A 14868-nucleotide genomic window follows, 5' to 3' on the forward strand; every position below is an offset into this window, starting at 1 on the left:
AACAAAAATTCAACAAAATATGGGTGCGTGTATGCCTAGATCAAGAGCACAGTCAAAGGACAAATAAACAATAATAAATTCCAAGAAACAACAAACTATAAAAACTCACACTGCTACATACCATATGTGCCTGATATTAGCGAAAAAATAACCAACATTTAGAAAACTTGGTTTATTGGTGTAAGAGCTAAATTACCATCCTGAATAGCTGAAGTTTTATGTAGAAAAAAATGAACATAGAAAGGGACAATAAAGGAAGAATGAAATAAGGTGAAAAGGACATCTATAACGAACACATTTCATCAAGAACATCAATCAAGAGGAAGAAAAAGGGTTTGTCAGGAGTGAAGGAACAGGTTGATAACAAAAATCAACCAAATAGTATTTCTTAACCTCAAGATTGCAAGAATTGATACATTATTCCAAACAGAAATCTACAGAAAAATTACCCACACTGGATTGTACATTCCCTGGGACTCAGCACATGAAACAAAACATAAACTCAACGTATTAAGAAACCAAGTAAACAAAGTCACAAAACTATGCTTACCTGATAAAATTAATGATAAAATCAACAAAATAAAACATTTCATCAACATCAAATTTCTTCCAAAAACTGTTGAAAAATTATGCCCACATACCTAGATCAGCAACATAGTCAACAAAAAACAATGATAAATTCCAAGAAAACAAACAACAAAACCTTACATTGCTCCATACCATACATAAACAATATCAGCAAAAAATAACCAACATTTAGTAAAAATATATAACAAAACACAACATTCCAGTAAACACTAAATTTATTCAAAAACAAGGTACAAAATAGAGTTCATACTATGTAAAAACTATATTGATAAACATAACGCAAACATTATCTTTAAAATACAGTGTAACAAATGACACTTCTATATAGAAGAAAAATCAGAAAAACGGAAAACAGATTCAAAAAACAAAGAAAAACAACTTTGCACGTCTTTGAATACTGCAAATCAAATAAACACAACATGGCCATAGAAAATACCCGGATACTAAGTAAGAAAACAAATATAAACAAACGCAAAATAAACGAAGCCCTAATTATACGAGAACTTAAACCGAAATTGAAGCAATATAAAGGAGCACCTTTATACCTATGCTAATTATTAATCTAACATCTAAGTGCAACGCCCCTACAATGTCGTACCCGTTTACACTCTCGTTGCTGAGACATGTACTCAGCAATGATCAGTTGCAAAATCTCTTTGTTAACCTGAAGATGACCTAAGAAAATTGAAACATTGTTCTGTACTTTATCTTAATTAAAGTTTTAATACTCATAGCAGCCATCTTTAGAATACAAGTATCTTTTTTTCTGGAATGCCATTGTTACAGTCTGAACTACAGACTTGAGCTTATAATCAAGCTCCAAACTACTGCTTATATAGATTAAATATCTTTTCCATTGCATCTCCTTCAGTGTAAATTCCACTAGCCTCTTAAAAGTGATGGGTGTATTATCAGGCTAACTAGAGTTAAGTTAAACTCATGCAAGCCACCTCTTTAAAAGCATTACTTGACCTATTCTTGTCATCTTGGTAGAATTGTAAGTATCTAGATGCTAGATTTAAAATGTTGGGTGTAAGGTTACCTTATAACATGTCCCTACATCAGTTTGTTCTGGTAAAGGGAAAACATTAATGTATATTAACTCATTTACCCATCTAAATACCGTTCTTCCTGACAGTTACTACTGCAGACAGCATACACCCCAAAGTTTGTGTGATTCTGTTTTTCAGCAGAAGATTCATTTTAGTAATGGCTATATCCCTAATCCCTAATGCTCCAGGAAAGTTGGTGCAACAGTCAATTTATTAGATACACATGATATGTATTTATGTTGGTTCAAGTCATTGATCTCAAACTAATAATAAGCTATCTGCTCCCACAAGTCATTGACATATTTAACCAATAAGTCATTGTATTGCTTTAAATGCATTACGTCTAATTTGTCTGCACATTTCTCAATTAACAAATTTTGCTGTGGAATAAGAAATTCAATATTAGCATCACAATGTTCTTAGCTACATACACTTTGTTAACTGTGCTTCTCATGATTCCAGTATAAAGTTTGGTAGCAAGTGCCAGTACTTATAAAACGACACGAAGTTTTCATTCTTTCTTGGACATACAACTCTTCGAGTCAATACTGTATGCTTTCTGGATATGAACTAATTCATTAAGTGCATTACTTCAAAAACTACATTACATGGTCTAACTAGACCATCTATCATAAATTATGAAAAATCACTTTTGTATAAGGAGGTACTGTTATTTTCTACATCATATATTCGTGCAATTCATTGTTACTAGACTAAATGGGGTCAACATCAAATAACGTGCCTGAAGAACATTAGTATTTCAGTTACACGAGCATAAATTACACTGCACAAATTTTTTGCTGATTGTGACAGGTACCTGGTAGGTATGCACAAATATAGTTTTAATTTTGTTTCATCACGTAGGAACTCTGAAAAATAGACAGTTAACTGTTTACCTGCAATAACGTATTTAATTGCGTTTATGTTTCTCATACGCTATTAAGTTCAACATAATTAAAAGTGTTTTGCTCCTGATTTTTGTTTGTATTCAATGTCCGGTGCATCACGTTGCGGTGCCTAACAGTAGTCAGCATGCATTGACGGATTCCAATTGCCCTGATATCGTTTTTCCATTGTAGCAATGTCCTGGTGAAACTGAAGATTTCGATGAAACTGTACGTGATGGGCAAATTTGGATGTGATTTTCGTGATCAGCAGCCAAAAATCTTTAAGGAACATCCAACAGTGTTCAAGAAGCAAAATGTTTGTTGTGCAGTGTTATGGACAATTTCTAAAGTCCGTTCATTCCAAGGATTCCCATGTCGAAAATGACAGTTTCATTCTGAAAGTGACTTTCCTAGATGCAAACACATATCTACCTCTTCAGTTAGAACTGTACTATCTCCATATATTAGAATGAAGTTGCTACCAAGTGGCCAAATTGCGATTTTACTTGAAGGGCTTAATATATAAGAAAACCTATCATGGTTCTGGTCACTCCTATGTCAACTAGGAACTGAATTTCCTGTTCTTGTACCTTCACAGGTATGTATCAAGTCTCATTCATCCCTTAGAGAGCTAAGTTGACTACCAAACTGTTTGCAGCAAGCTGCCTGTTGTGTTCTCGCAAATTGGCTGTAAGACCCAACTAGGACTTAATTAATTTATTGGAACCATGCACTTGCTGTTGGTCTTTCTGAACCTGTTGCATCATCGGTTGAGACTAATAGAATTGCTGCCTTTGCTGCAGTAGTGAATGAACTACTTCTCTCTCATACAGCTTCCAGATGGAAGCATGACGGGCAAAAGTTGTGTCATGTAAGCCATGGAAGAACTGAGTTAACTCTCCTCATTTACTGGAAACCGGTGTGGTTGCATCACAATCCTTGGAATGCCTCAAGGTCAATGTGGTGGCGGTACCTGAATAAAATGATAAATCAAAGGAGTAACAACAGCAGTTGTTGCTTTAGGGTTTTTAAAAATGATCCAGGTCTTATTTTACTACACAGAGTGAATATTGGGATGAGATCTTGTTGACTTCAGTTACAAGGATCGGTGGTGTTAGCAAAAGCCTCTTTATTGCAGATTCTCAGCCAATTTATTTCTGAAATGCTACTGAAATTAGATATAACCAGGAACTCTAACAATTAAACAAGTAGTTGGTCATTAATGAGTTGTTCTTGAAAGTTCGTCTATGTTATCTATGGTTGGCTTGGTAGAATAATTTCTAATTCAATGTTTTTATTTTCTCTTGGTGCCTGCTGTTTGAAGAGTCAGAGAAACAGCCCTGACTGACAAAGTTCCTTCTTTGGTAGTCTATTCTTTTTTCAGGGATGGTCTTTGCCAGAACTAAGGTTGTATTATCTGGCTGGTGAAGGCCTGTAGAACGCACCACGAACGGTCTCAGTATTGTCAGGCACTATTCTACTTTATAACTTTCAGTCATAAATCTTTTTCTTGTTTTAGGATTGATCTGCGGGGCAATATCTAATTTGTCATTCAGAGTACATTGTGCATTGGCTGATCATACAAGGTCTGTTGTTGTAGAGACACCAATGACAGATACTTTTCCACCGTCAGCAAATGTTCTATATTTACGAGAGAACTTCTCCTACACCTAATACCTGTTTCATACAGTATACTCTTTCTTGAAGTAAACTCTTTTTCTCATTTCTACTTGAGTACTTCTATCTATTGAAATGCCATTCTTTCACTAAAACGCATTCCTTTAAATTCGTTTAACTCAGGTATTGAAGTAAGGGCAATACACACGTTAGCAGAAACAGAAAACTTGTCAGTGCCCCAGAATTTTTCCTTTCTACCAATTATGCACTATTCTCAAGTTACACTTATTTCTATAAAGAGTATTGAATAGGTAAATTTCATTTCAGCAGAATTGGCAAAATAACTTACGAATTTATTAAATTTAACTAAATAACTGAATTTAAGCAAAGTAAACAGACTGTACACGATGTATAATAAAAATGAAAAAAATCGTTTATTTTATTATGGACAAAAACGCACTTTATGTTTTTGATTTCTGGACACTGTACAGTTTAATTCTACTGGACTCTTAAAAGGATTTATTTCTTAAGATGTTTTGCTATCAACCAAATCACTTAAGATATTATGATGTATTGTTTAAATGTAACATTTATTACCTAAGTAGAAATGTTGTATTTACCCATAGTGATATTACCACCATAACTTGTCATCCTTATACAACACAGGGAAAGTCGAAACCTCTAGAAACATTAGTTACTCTGTCAGTAAATAGCACTGCTGTCATCTATACTTCTGCACAATGTACAGTGTTACAACAATATCTCTCACAGGCAGAGCAAATGCTATCTTGAGAGAGCATCAAACAAGCAAATACAGCTATAACAAATCAACTTAATGGGCTTTTCGATCAGATGTTGTACAAAAACTGTACAAAACAAGTATAAATGAAAATTTTTAAAGGCTTCTACTTTGAAATGTGAAGTAGCAAATAGGTGGCACGTATGAATACCATAATTACAACATAAAGGACAAAAACGAATATTGAAGTATTTCTCTTCATTTCAAGATCGTTATTATGCAAAACCTCTGTACACATTTTTTGAAGCATGACTGTCGCCTATTCACTTCTAAATGTCTATTACGGCAGTGAGGCCTGGCATAGCTCTCAAGTCACAATATATAGATTGAGGAATAAAACATGTTTTTTCAAGATGTTCACCTTTTCACTCATGAGGATGTTATATTGTAACGGTAATGTCCTCTATTCTTTGGTAAAAAATAACCTAATAGTTGGCAGTGGATCGTGTTGACTTCTTGTCACTCTACTAGTTTATCACTTCAAAGTCAGAGACAGCTAGAACAAATATCACTGGAGTAGCTTTAAGCAGAAATAAATAAACAAATAATTAAGGTTCTGAGATTTTAGAATGTTGAAGGAATTTTTTGTTATATTTAAGCCAAATGACATGACAAAATATTATTACCTCTTATTTCCTAATAACGTTTAGCCTACTATGGCCTTTTAAAGAAAATTGTCTCCAGAAGGCTCACTGACAGGCTTAAATGCCCCTAAAGTGAATTGTTATGTATTTATTTATACACACTAGTCTGCTAATTGTAATCAGAAATGTTGTAATAAAGGTGATTCCATATATTGTTCAATGATTTAGTATCCTACCACAAGTTTTGACCAATATTATAAGATCCAATTTAGAGTCCATCTATTGAAATCACATGAAGAATTTACTTTAAAAATTAGATCATGGCCTTTGAATTTCATCATGTTTTTAGGCTTTTGAAAGAAAAGATAAAATTGTAAGAGAATATAAGTGATAGCATGCCTTAATATATCTACTTTGAAACCACATACAGATATTACATTTCTTAAATAGTTTCTAGTTAGGGGTTATTTATCTACTGGAGCAAAACATTAGCATACTGGACACCAAAAAAACAAAACTTATACGGTCTCTGAAATGTGTTTTTATGGTATTTTGATATGCATAGACATTTTGTTGATATATCTCAAAACAGAACACAAATCATGCAACCATTGTCTTAGTCATTAACAGTTCATATAAGAAAATGATGGACAAACTACTTATTAGTCTGCTTCCATTCTATGTCTACATTACAAAAATCTCAAACTGAACAATGGACTAATTTTGATTCTAGTATACATATTATACAGTTGCATAATCTAAAACAAACTAAAATTGGAATCTATTAACATATTTGTAAATTGTTTGCTCCAATTAAATTTAATACAGTTGTTATCACTTCTAAACATCGACCTTATGGAATTTTACAATACACACGAACTTCACACAAGTATAAGCCCTGTTTACATTGCCATATTTGATTATAAGCTCAAAAAGAGGATGAAGCAGCTTTTACGATTTTATCGAGATTCTGGCGTTTACAGAATATATACCAACTAATAATGGAGCCCAATACTATCGTTTTTATGGGAAAAGATGTGCTACATTTTATATTACCAGGTCGAACTAGCTTTCAATATAATTATCAACAAATTGTTTTGAGACAATTAGAAATTTCATGCTTAATGTTTAGATGAGCTGGAGAGAGGCTAAAAGTTATCTACCTCCTGTCTCGACTAAACTGCTCTGAAGGGTCTCTTCATAAATGCTCCCTCGCGGGAGACGACGAAAATATGGTACCCTCACATAGAGTAGAAAGGCAGTGTCAAAACTTCTGATATTGGGCCTCGCAGATCCTAGAGCTAGTAAAGCCTCTAAGGGTCAACATGCTGGGATGCATCACTTGGTTTTTGTAAGTCTAGAGACCTTAACATCTTTTGTACCTTTCCAGGTGAGCCTATGAAGATACACCACTTAGACATAAAGGCAACATAATCAGGCTTACATGTTAGATATTATTTCTTTCTTGCTAATATGGTGAAAAAGAAACAACAAAATGTAAAGATAAAAAATACTTAACACTTACACATAGATTGAATGCATGGTTATTATCATTGGCTATAGTACCTGTGTTGCTTTTGGGCCATATCCAAAAAAATACACACAGAAATCGAGTTCAAAATAGTGTGTCACACTAAAAGAGCACTCCATCAGACTTGAGGTTTCCAGTAGTGTGAGTGGCCTGCTACAATCCTTCTCTTTTATCTAACCACTTGGAGTACAGCTGAACTTTTGTGTTGGCGTGGACTTGTAGTTAGGAGCTGTTAAAATTTGAGATCAAGGTCGTTTAATATGATAAAACAGGTACAGGAACGTTTTTGGTTCCACTCTTTAGATAATTCTTTTTCACTGAGTATAAGGTGATCAGCTCTTAGACGCAGGTAAACGTTTTTTCCCGATATTTTTGATGACGTTAGTAGCATCCTTACATTTCACTGAAATATATCTCTGCATCTGGTTACCCAAAGCTGCACTTATTCTCCTAGTAAGTCCAGAAGTGATAAAAATACCAAACATGAGAATTAGTAACAAGCACAGGGTAACAGAAAAGTATTGTACTATGCATAATGTACTTGATGATGAATATTAAAATAAATGTTATCGATAGAGACACGGACGTAACACAATCATACATAGCATTATGCGCAGCTTCTATACAGGTGAAAAATGGACAGCTGTTTGCTGTTGTTATTTTAGACTCATTCAGCCTAGCTCTAACGGAGAGATTTCCATGTGATACTTTTCACACTATGTTACCCCTCAAGGCTTCAAAGGGTTTTGAAATCACCTTGTCTCATATTTTAGTTCAGTCTATGGTATGATAATTTGTGTATACTTTGAGCAGGCATTAGATTATGTGTTTCATTTGTTTTTTTTTGTTTAAGTTCTTTTCCTTGTTTCTTAATATTAGGATAAGATTCTTAAAGTAAAACTTAAGGTATGTTGATGATGTTGCTGCGTTGGCTTGTCTGACTGTAGCGTTACATACTCTATTGTGATGTCCTAGCAGGTGGGTTATAAAATATGTTTCTAGGTGTTCCAACTATAGCATTGTACTTGTGTATTTATTCCATATTGCTTTATAGTGTTATTTATTTTTAAATAAATCTATATCATATCTAATTCTTCTGTTTCTAGTGCAAGGATAGCTAATTATCTTTTAATTAACTGTGGTTTATTTGACTATACATATTTGTACAATTTTTATTTATTTCTTTTATTTTAGCTGTTGGTGGAAGGTATATTTTTCCTACATATGTTAAGTTAGTTAAAATTTTATGTTTAATGGCCTGAGTTCTTGCCAGGGGAGGAATATTTCTTTTCTGCTGTTTATCTAGTGTCTCACTCTATGAGTTAGATTATTCCAGTTGTATTTTATTGTATTTTGTTACTGTAATTGATTCCTAAGATTTGAACAGGTTCTTGGATCCAATTTAGACCAAACAGATTATTTGTTTTGTTCTTATTGTTTAACCAGAAGGTTTAAGAATTGTTCCATTTAACTTTTGCGCGTGTAGAGTTATTGTATTCACCTATTATTTCCAGACTATGTTTAATAGCCTGGGCCATGCTTAATATTAAAATGAAATCGTCTGCGTGTGGGATGATCCTTTATTCAAGTATTGAGTTTCCTAGATGGGATACCCTTAATGTACTATCTTTAATTAACAGAAGAGGGTATAGTATCATTTACCAGGACAAAAAGAACAGGGAACAGAGGGCACTCCTCTCTTGTCCCAGAGCTAACAAGAATTAACTTGGATAAATAACCATTGACTTTCACTGTAGCAGTGGTATCTATGAATACTTTTTAAAACAGTACGCTGGGAAGTTGTAGTTTAGGAAAATATTCTGAAGGCATCATTGAAATTATGATTTGTCTATAGAGCGAAGGGCATACATTGTTGAATAAGCCCAGGAATGACAACAACCTAAATACGTCTCCACTGAATATAATAACGCTATCATGAATTTCTAGAAGTTTTAATAAATTTAACAACTGAAAGTTCATGAGTGTTTTACAGCCGAGAGCTTAAGCTGCTGTGAATGATCAGAAGCGTTCATGTATTAACTTTCACGTTTTTAGAATCTATTATCTCTCGTTTTTCACGTTCCAACATTTTGCAGACACTTTGACACTACTAATATATCTTTAAGTCGTGCCTCTGTATTTATCTATACCGAATTTCCTGTGAGGAGCGCCACGTTATCTGCTGAAGGGGATTTTTAAGACTTGTGGAAGGACACATTTAACTGTGCGTGTTAATAGATGTTCTAAAACACGTATGTGTGGGGTTTATAAATCTTTATAATACGTTTCCACAGTGATTCTTCTAAACTTTAACTTCTTATTTACCTTTAGAGATGTGTTCATGCTATCAGTAGTTGAACCTCTCCTAAATGTTACATCTGCCTGATTATTTATATCATTTGTCTCATTGTCTTTATATAGTTTATTATTCTGAGTAGTGTGGATGAACTAGTGTGGAACGATGGGAGGAATAGCCAGTATTTTGTGAAGTTCACTTGCGTTTATGTTTTTTTCTATGAATATCTGTAGTAATGTTTAATGTGGTTAGTATAGCTTGATGTAATCAATTTTCATTAATTCCTGTATAACAGCATTTCGTTTCATAAAACGCTAGTAGGTTAAACAATATTGTGTTTAATAACCGGTTCTTTTTGTGTCTATGACAGTTTGTAGCCTCGTTGTCCACAAGCGATGTCATGAGTTTGTCACCTTTAAGTGTCCGGGCGCAGATAAAGGCGTGGACTCGGACGTAAGTAGAAGATTTTTAATACTGTTTATCCGTATACTACAATCAAATATCAGATGTTAGAAACAGGACAGTGTCTTAAGTGTGATCTGTAGTTATTGTTATTCTTTTTTTGTAGACGTTTCTTTACAGTGATGTATGTGTTGGATTTAAGCCCAATAAACAAGGAGTAAAAGAAAGAAAGAAAGGAAAACTCTCTGTAAAGTTAAACTAAACAGACGTATGAAATCAATTTTGTTAATTATTTTAAAGAAAAATGGATTTACTGTTATATATTTGTTTTAATATTTGCGTTTGTTTCAGTTTGATGCATGTGACGTATATTGTTGGATGTATATAGTGCAAGTCTCGCTGGTTCTCTAAATTTATAGAATATTCTCGAGAGTAAAAATCAACAATATAAGTTTTACAAAAACACTAGTGTATCTTCGAACATTGTTGAACTTTCGAGAATCTCGCCTAATACAAGTGTGTAAAAGCAAGCCATCACAAGACAGCAAGAGACAGTAATAAAGTATTTTGGTCGCTACAATCAGTACACTATCAGCCTCAGAAACTATAATATTGACAAACGCTTATTAGTTAGAAAACTGCAAATATTTGGCCAGAAACAATTATAAATTTCGAACACTGCAAACCATTTCACTTTAGTGAATTACTTTGGACGTTAGTATTTATAAGACGGCATTAAATATTTTAATCGATAAAAAGTCAGCTTTAAAGCTGTGTAAAGCCCGCTAAGAAAAGACAGCTAGCTAGCTTAAACGAGGTGTAACAATATCAACTTAGAATTAATTTGCTCATTGTACGAAATGTACGTAACATAATACATCGTAAACTCGTCCGAGATAAATTATAATACTTAACAAACCGTTGCCAGCGTAAGACGCAACAGCGAATATTAGCTAATCAACAAAGATGTTAATCTGAAGATGATCTAGAAAGGTCGAAACTTTGTTCCCTGCTTACCACTGAAAGGGTTAATACCCATACCAGCCGTTTTGAGATACAATTCAGCAGTTTTTTGGTGTCAAACCTACAGCAACGTCAAACTTTCCAAATGAAGAAGCTCAACAAAAGGCATGAAATTTCAGAGCTCGTAACGAAAACAACTGATTGTTTGCATTTTGCATGACTGTATTAAAGATTTATGCACCATAATACTTCCAAGAGATCTAGATGGTCTTATGATCTTGATTGGAAACGACATTTGTAAGAAATCTGATGCTACAAAACTATTATCACCTGCCAACGATGTACAACAAACTCTGCCAGAGAAATGTATTTAGATAAAAGTTATACTTGCACTGCTATATTAGTTGATGAATTTCAAGAAGTAAAAGAGAGACTGAAGATTGGAGAACAGACTTTTGAAACAGCTAGATGGCACTTTCGTCGACAAAAGTCTGGGTTTCAGCTCGAACCTACAGTACGATCTCTTCAGAATTACTACAAGCGAGCTGCATTGAAAATGATAGAGTACCATTGACCAATGTGATGAAAATTATCCCACTGATGCAAATCAGGGTCATCATATTTACTCGGAAAACAAAGAAATAGAACAGGAACAAATAGTCAAGAACAAAACAACTGTGCTTGATCTCAGCCAAGAGGCCAAGTGGGTAAGTTAACAACACAACACAAAGATTACTGCTGTGTATTATGGGACACAAAAACTTGCGATTTTTTGTTGTAAAACTTTATGTGAAATTTTAGTTCAACCTGAAAACGCTAAAAATAGAGTTTTAGCTCATTCTGGGATGATGTTATATATTAAAGTCTGCCATACAGCCAGGAGTTGGCTCGTGGAAGCAGTGTTAAAGTTAAGGTTAAAGATTGCGTTAACGTAAAGAGAATGAAATTGTGTATTTGGGAAAACACCATACATATCGTTCTTTCTTTTTCAAGCCTTGTTTTGTTCACGAAGTTTTCAAACATTTTTATATGTACATATTTTTTCATACAATATCTTTGCAGCAAGCTTTGAAACTCGTTTTCATATTGCGAATGGCCATTCATAGTAGCATTTTTAAGTCTTCCATTTATTGATGTTGCTAAAAACACTCTTCAACTTTGACATAATAGGTTTTCTTGGCGTGTCAGTCATGTGAAGATGTAGAGGTATGGACGAATCTGTCTCCTCTATCTATCCCATACTTTTTTCACTGTTATCCAGTATATATAGAGCATACTATAAAACATTTGTTTTAACTTTGAAAGGTGTGATATTAAATAAATTATTTCAGGAATGCACATTCAATAAACTCATCATAAAAACTCACAAATTTTGCAAATAAATGCACAAATGATTATTTTACATTATTCAATTGAGAACATGATCATTTATGAAATATTTCAGCCTGTTGTCTCTGAAAACTTTGAGATTTAGATGATTAGTAAGCCTCCCGCTAGTACAGCGGTAAGTCTGCGGATCTACAATGCTCAAGTCAACGGTTCCATTCCCATCAATGGGCTCAGCAGATAGCCCGCTCTGGTTTTGTTATAAGAAAACACACACACACGATTAGTAATAAGCAATATGTCGGTAATTATACCACAAAACACATGCCATTGTTGATATCTATAAATAAACATGGCGCTGACAAAATTATTTAACCTTAAAAGTCAGAGTGGATGAGGCTAATGGTAGGGACCACTTGATATAGGTTAAAAAACATTAAGAGAAGTGAATCAATCAGAATTTCTATATGGTAGCTTAATGTTTTAGTCTACGAGGCAAAATGTATGAGAATGTAGTGACGACATTATGTTCAAATTATGGAAATTACCAATAATGAATATCTGAACAGATTCTTAACGGCTAATCCTTCTCTTTAAAATCACGAATAATATTGGTTTAAAGTGCGTAGAAGAGGAGCTATTAATTTCCTAATGTTCCAAAATGTGAAAGGATTAAACGTTTTTCATGGAAGAAAACAATATAGAGTAATTAATATCTACCTCTCATTAGATTTAAAATCTTCAGTGTGGAAAAATCATAGAGATTAATTAAGTAGTTGTGCAATTTGACTAATGTTTTGAGAGCAAAATGCACAACCAACTCTGTCCTTAGTGAAAGCTCAACAGATCTGATGAAAATCTAAAAGTAAAAGTGAACTGTTGGTCTATAATTGGCTTTCGTTTTTAAGCTCTTGTATTGTATTTTAAATGCTTTTACCTTAAACGTTTTGTAGGTTATTTTAAAGATACTGAACTCGTCTGTCTTTTTTTTTTTCTTGAAAACGTCTTGTCTCGCTCCGCTTCTCAGAACTGGATAAAATTTATTTTTCCTAAGTTACTAATATTTATCGCTGAACAACTTCAAATAACAAGTTAGTTTTAGCAACTGTAATTAAACGTCATAATCCATACATTTCATTCAAGGTTTTATATTATTTCAAAAAAGCGTACTTCGATAAACACTTTAGCAATGCTTTGTTTGTTTGTTTTTTTTAATTTCGCCCAAAGCTACACGAGGGTAAAAGAGTAGCCCAAGAGTTGGTGGTGGGTGGTGATGACTAGCTGCCTTCCCTCTAGTCTTACAGTGCTAAATTAGGGATGGCTTGCGCAGATAGCCCTCGTGTAGCATTGCGCGAAATTCAAAACAAACTAAACCAATCAGCTTTGTAAATGATAAGTCAAAATATTGCCTGGAAGAAATATAGCTCAGTTGAAAGAGGTTAAATTTTCACTAAACTGAAATTCATATAATGCATATAATGAATAACATTAGATTTTATTTTGCATGTCTTGTAAAGAAGTTTTGTAAAGTAAAATTTATTGGAAGTTCCTTAAGTTAAGAAGTCGTACCAGTAAATACAATGTTGTGACAGTAAGCTATGATATTCGTAAGTACGATATTTTATTCCTTTGTAGCACTACCTAATGGCATATTTAGCTGAACTTTCACTATTCATTTTATAATCCGAAACCTTGTCGATGCAAGAGATTTGAAAAGTAGAGGCAAGATAAAAAACCTTAGGATTAACGTTCACTATAAAGGAAGTTCAATAGGCTATCATCTGAGTTCACCGAGGGGAATTGAATCCCTGTTTTTTAGCGTTGTAAATCCGAAGACTTACCGCTGTACCAGCGGAAGACAATGTAAGCTTAAAACAACCTAACACCAAACGAAAACTCCCAATTCTTCTTTTATTTTGTAAGACGTAAAATATAATTTCTTGAGCTTTATTTTCTAAGTTCTGTTTCATTAATGATGGTGCAGCAAGAATTAAACTATTTATCCTGTCTTAGCTTTTGATCAAATTACATTCATTCCTACTCAGGACTGTTATATCAGCCAGTATTATAGCAAATTACCAAGAATGTGGGGTTATATTATTAATCTTTATATAGTATTTTAGTGCACATATATTATTTCGTTCAAATCTATCAGTTTTCTAAAATGGGTATATTTAATCCTTGAGTACTGATTGAATAGCAGTTATAAATATAAAGTATAAAACACAACGACTAAAAATAGCACATATAAGTAAACATTAACTCAAGTAAAAACCAAAGAACTATCATGCAAGTACTCGCCGTAGAAATATTAACGAAAAGAGAAGCCTCAGAGTTAATCATATAAAAGAAATAGATGCGTTAAGAAAGATCTGCAGACAAAGAATAAGAACTGTTACACATCTAGGTGGTCGAGTGCAACAAAAGAAATAAGACGAATATTACAATATCCAGTGTAGCAGAAAACATCACGTAGTGACATATTTCATTCAAAAACTGAATCAAATGTTGGTAAATATAATAAATACTTGACCAATTGATTAGAACGTTTCATATATATTATTATTATTTTATTATAGAGATATTTTGAATTGTTAGCTTAGTATATGGATTTAGGACTAACCTAAGTCCCTAAGCTGGCCGAACTTCGTAAGATATTATTAAGATTACAGCCGAAAACATAACTGATAGAAAGTGTGCCTATCTAGGGAAACAATAAACTTTAATCGTTATAAGTAAAAACGTAATGATGGTATATTTAATTAACTGTAATCATGCTTTCTTTTATTGAACGTTAATACTGATTAATTATCATTCATTGTC

General features: G+C 33.4%; 1 protein-coding gene across 5 annotated transcripts in view; it reads left to right on the forward strand.

The window, feature by feature from the left end:
- Positions 1-14868, forward strand: part of LOC143225137 (protein kinase C, brain isozyme-like) — a 143299-nt gene that overhangs the window by 38298 nt on the left and 90133 nt on the right. For all 5 annotated transcript variants that reach the window (XM_076454000.1, XM_076453999.1, XM_076453998.1 and 2 more), the window contains exon 3: positions 9725-9807. In XM_076454000.1, the coding sequence (XP_076310115.1) occupies positions 9725-9807 (83 nt within the window). The remainder of the gene's footprint in view (positions 1-9724; positions 9808-14868) is intronic.

This window comes from Tachypleus tridentatus, chromosome 9 (assembly GCF_004210375.1).
Source record: "Tachypleus tridentatus isolate NWPU-2018 chromosome 9, ASM421037v1, whole genome shotgun sequence".
Taxonomy (NCBI): domain Eukaryota; kingdom Metazoa; phylum Arthropoda; class Merostomata; order Xiphosura; family Limulidae; genus Tachypleus; species Tachypleus tridentatus.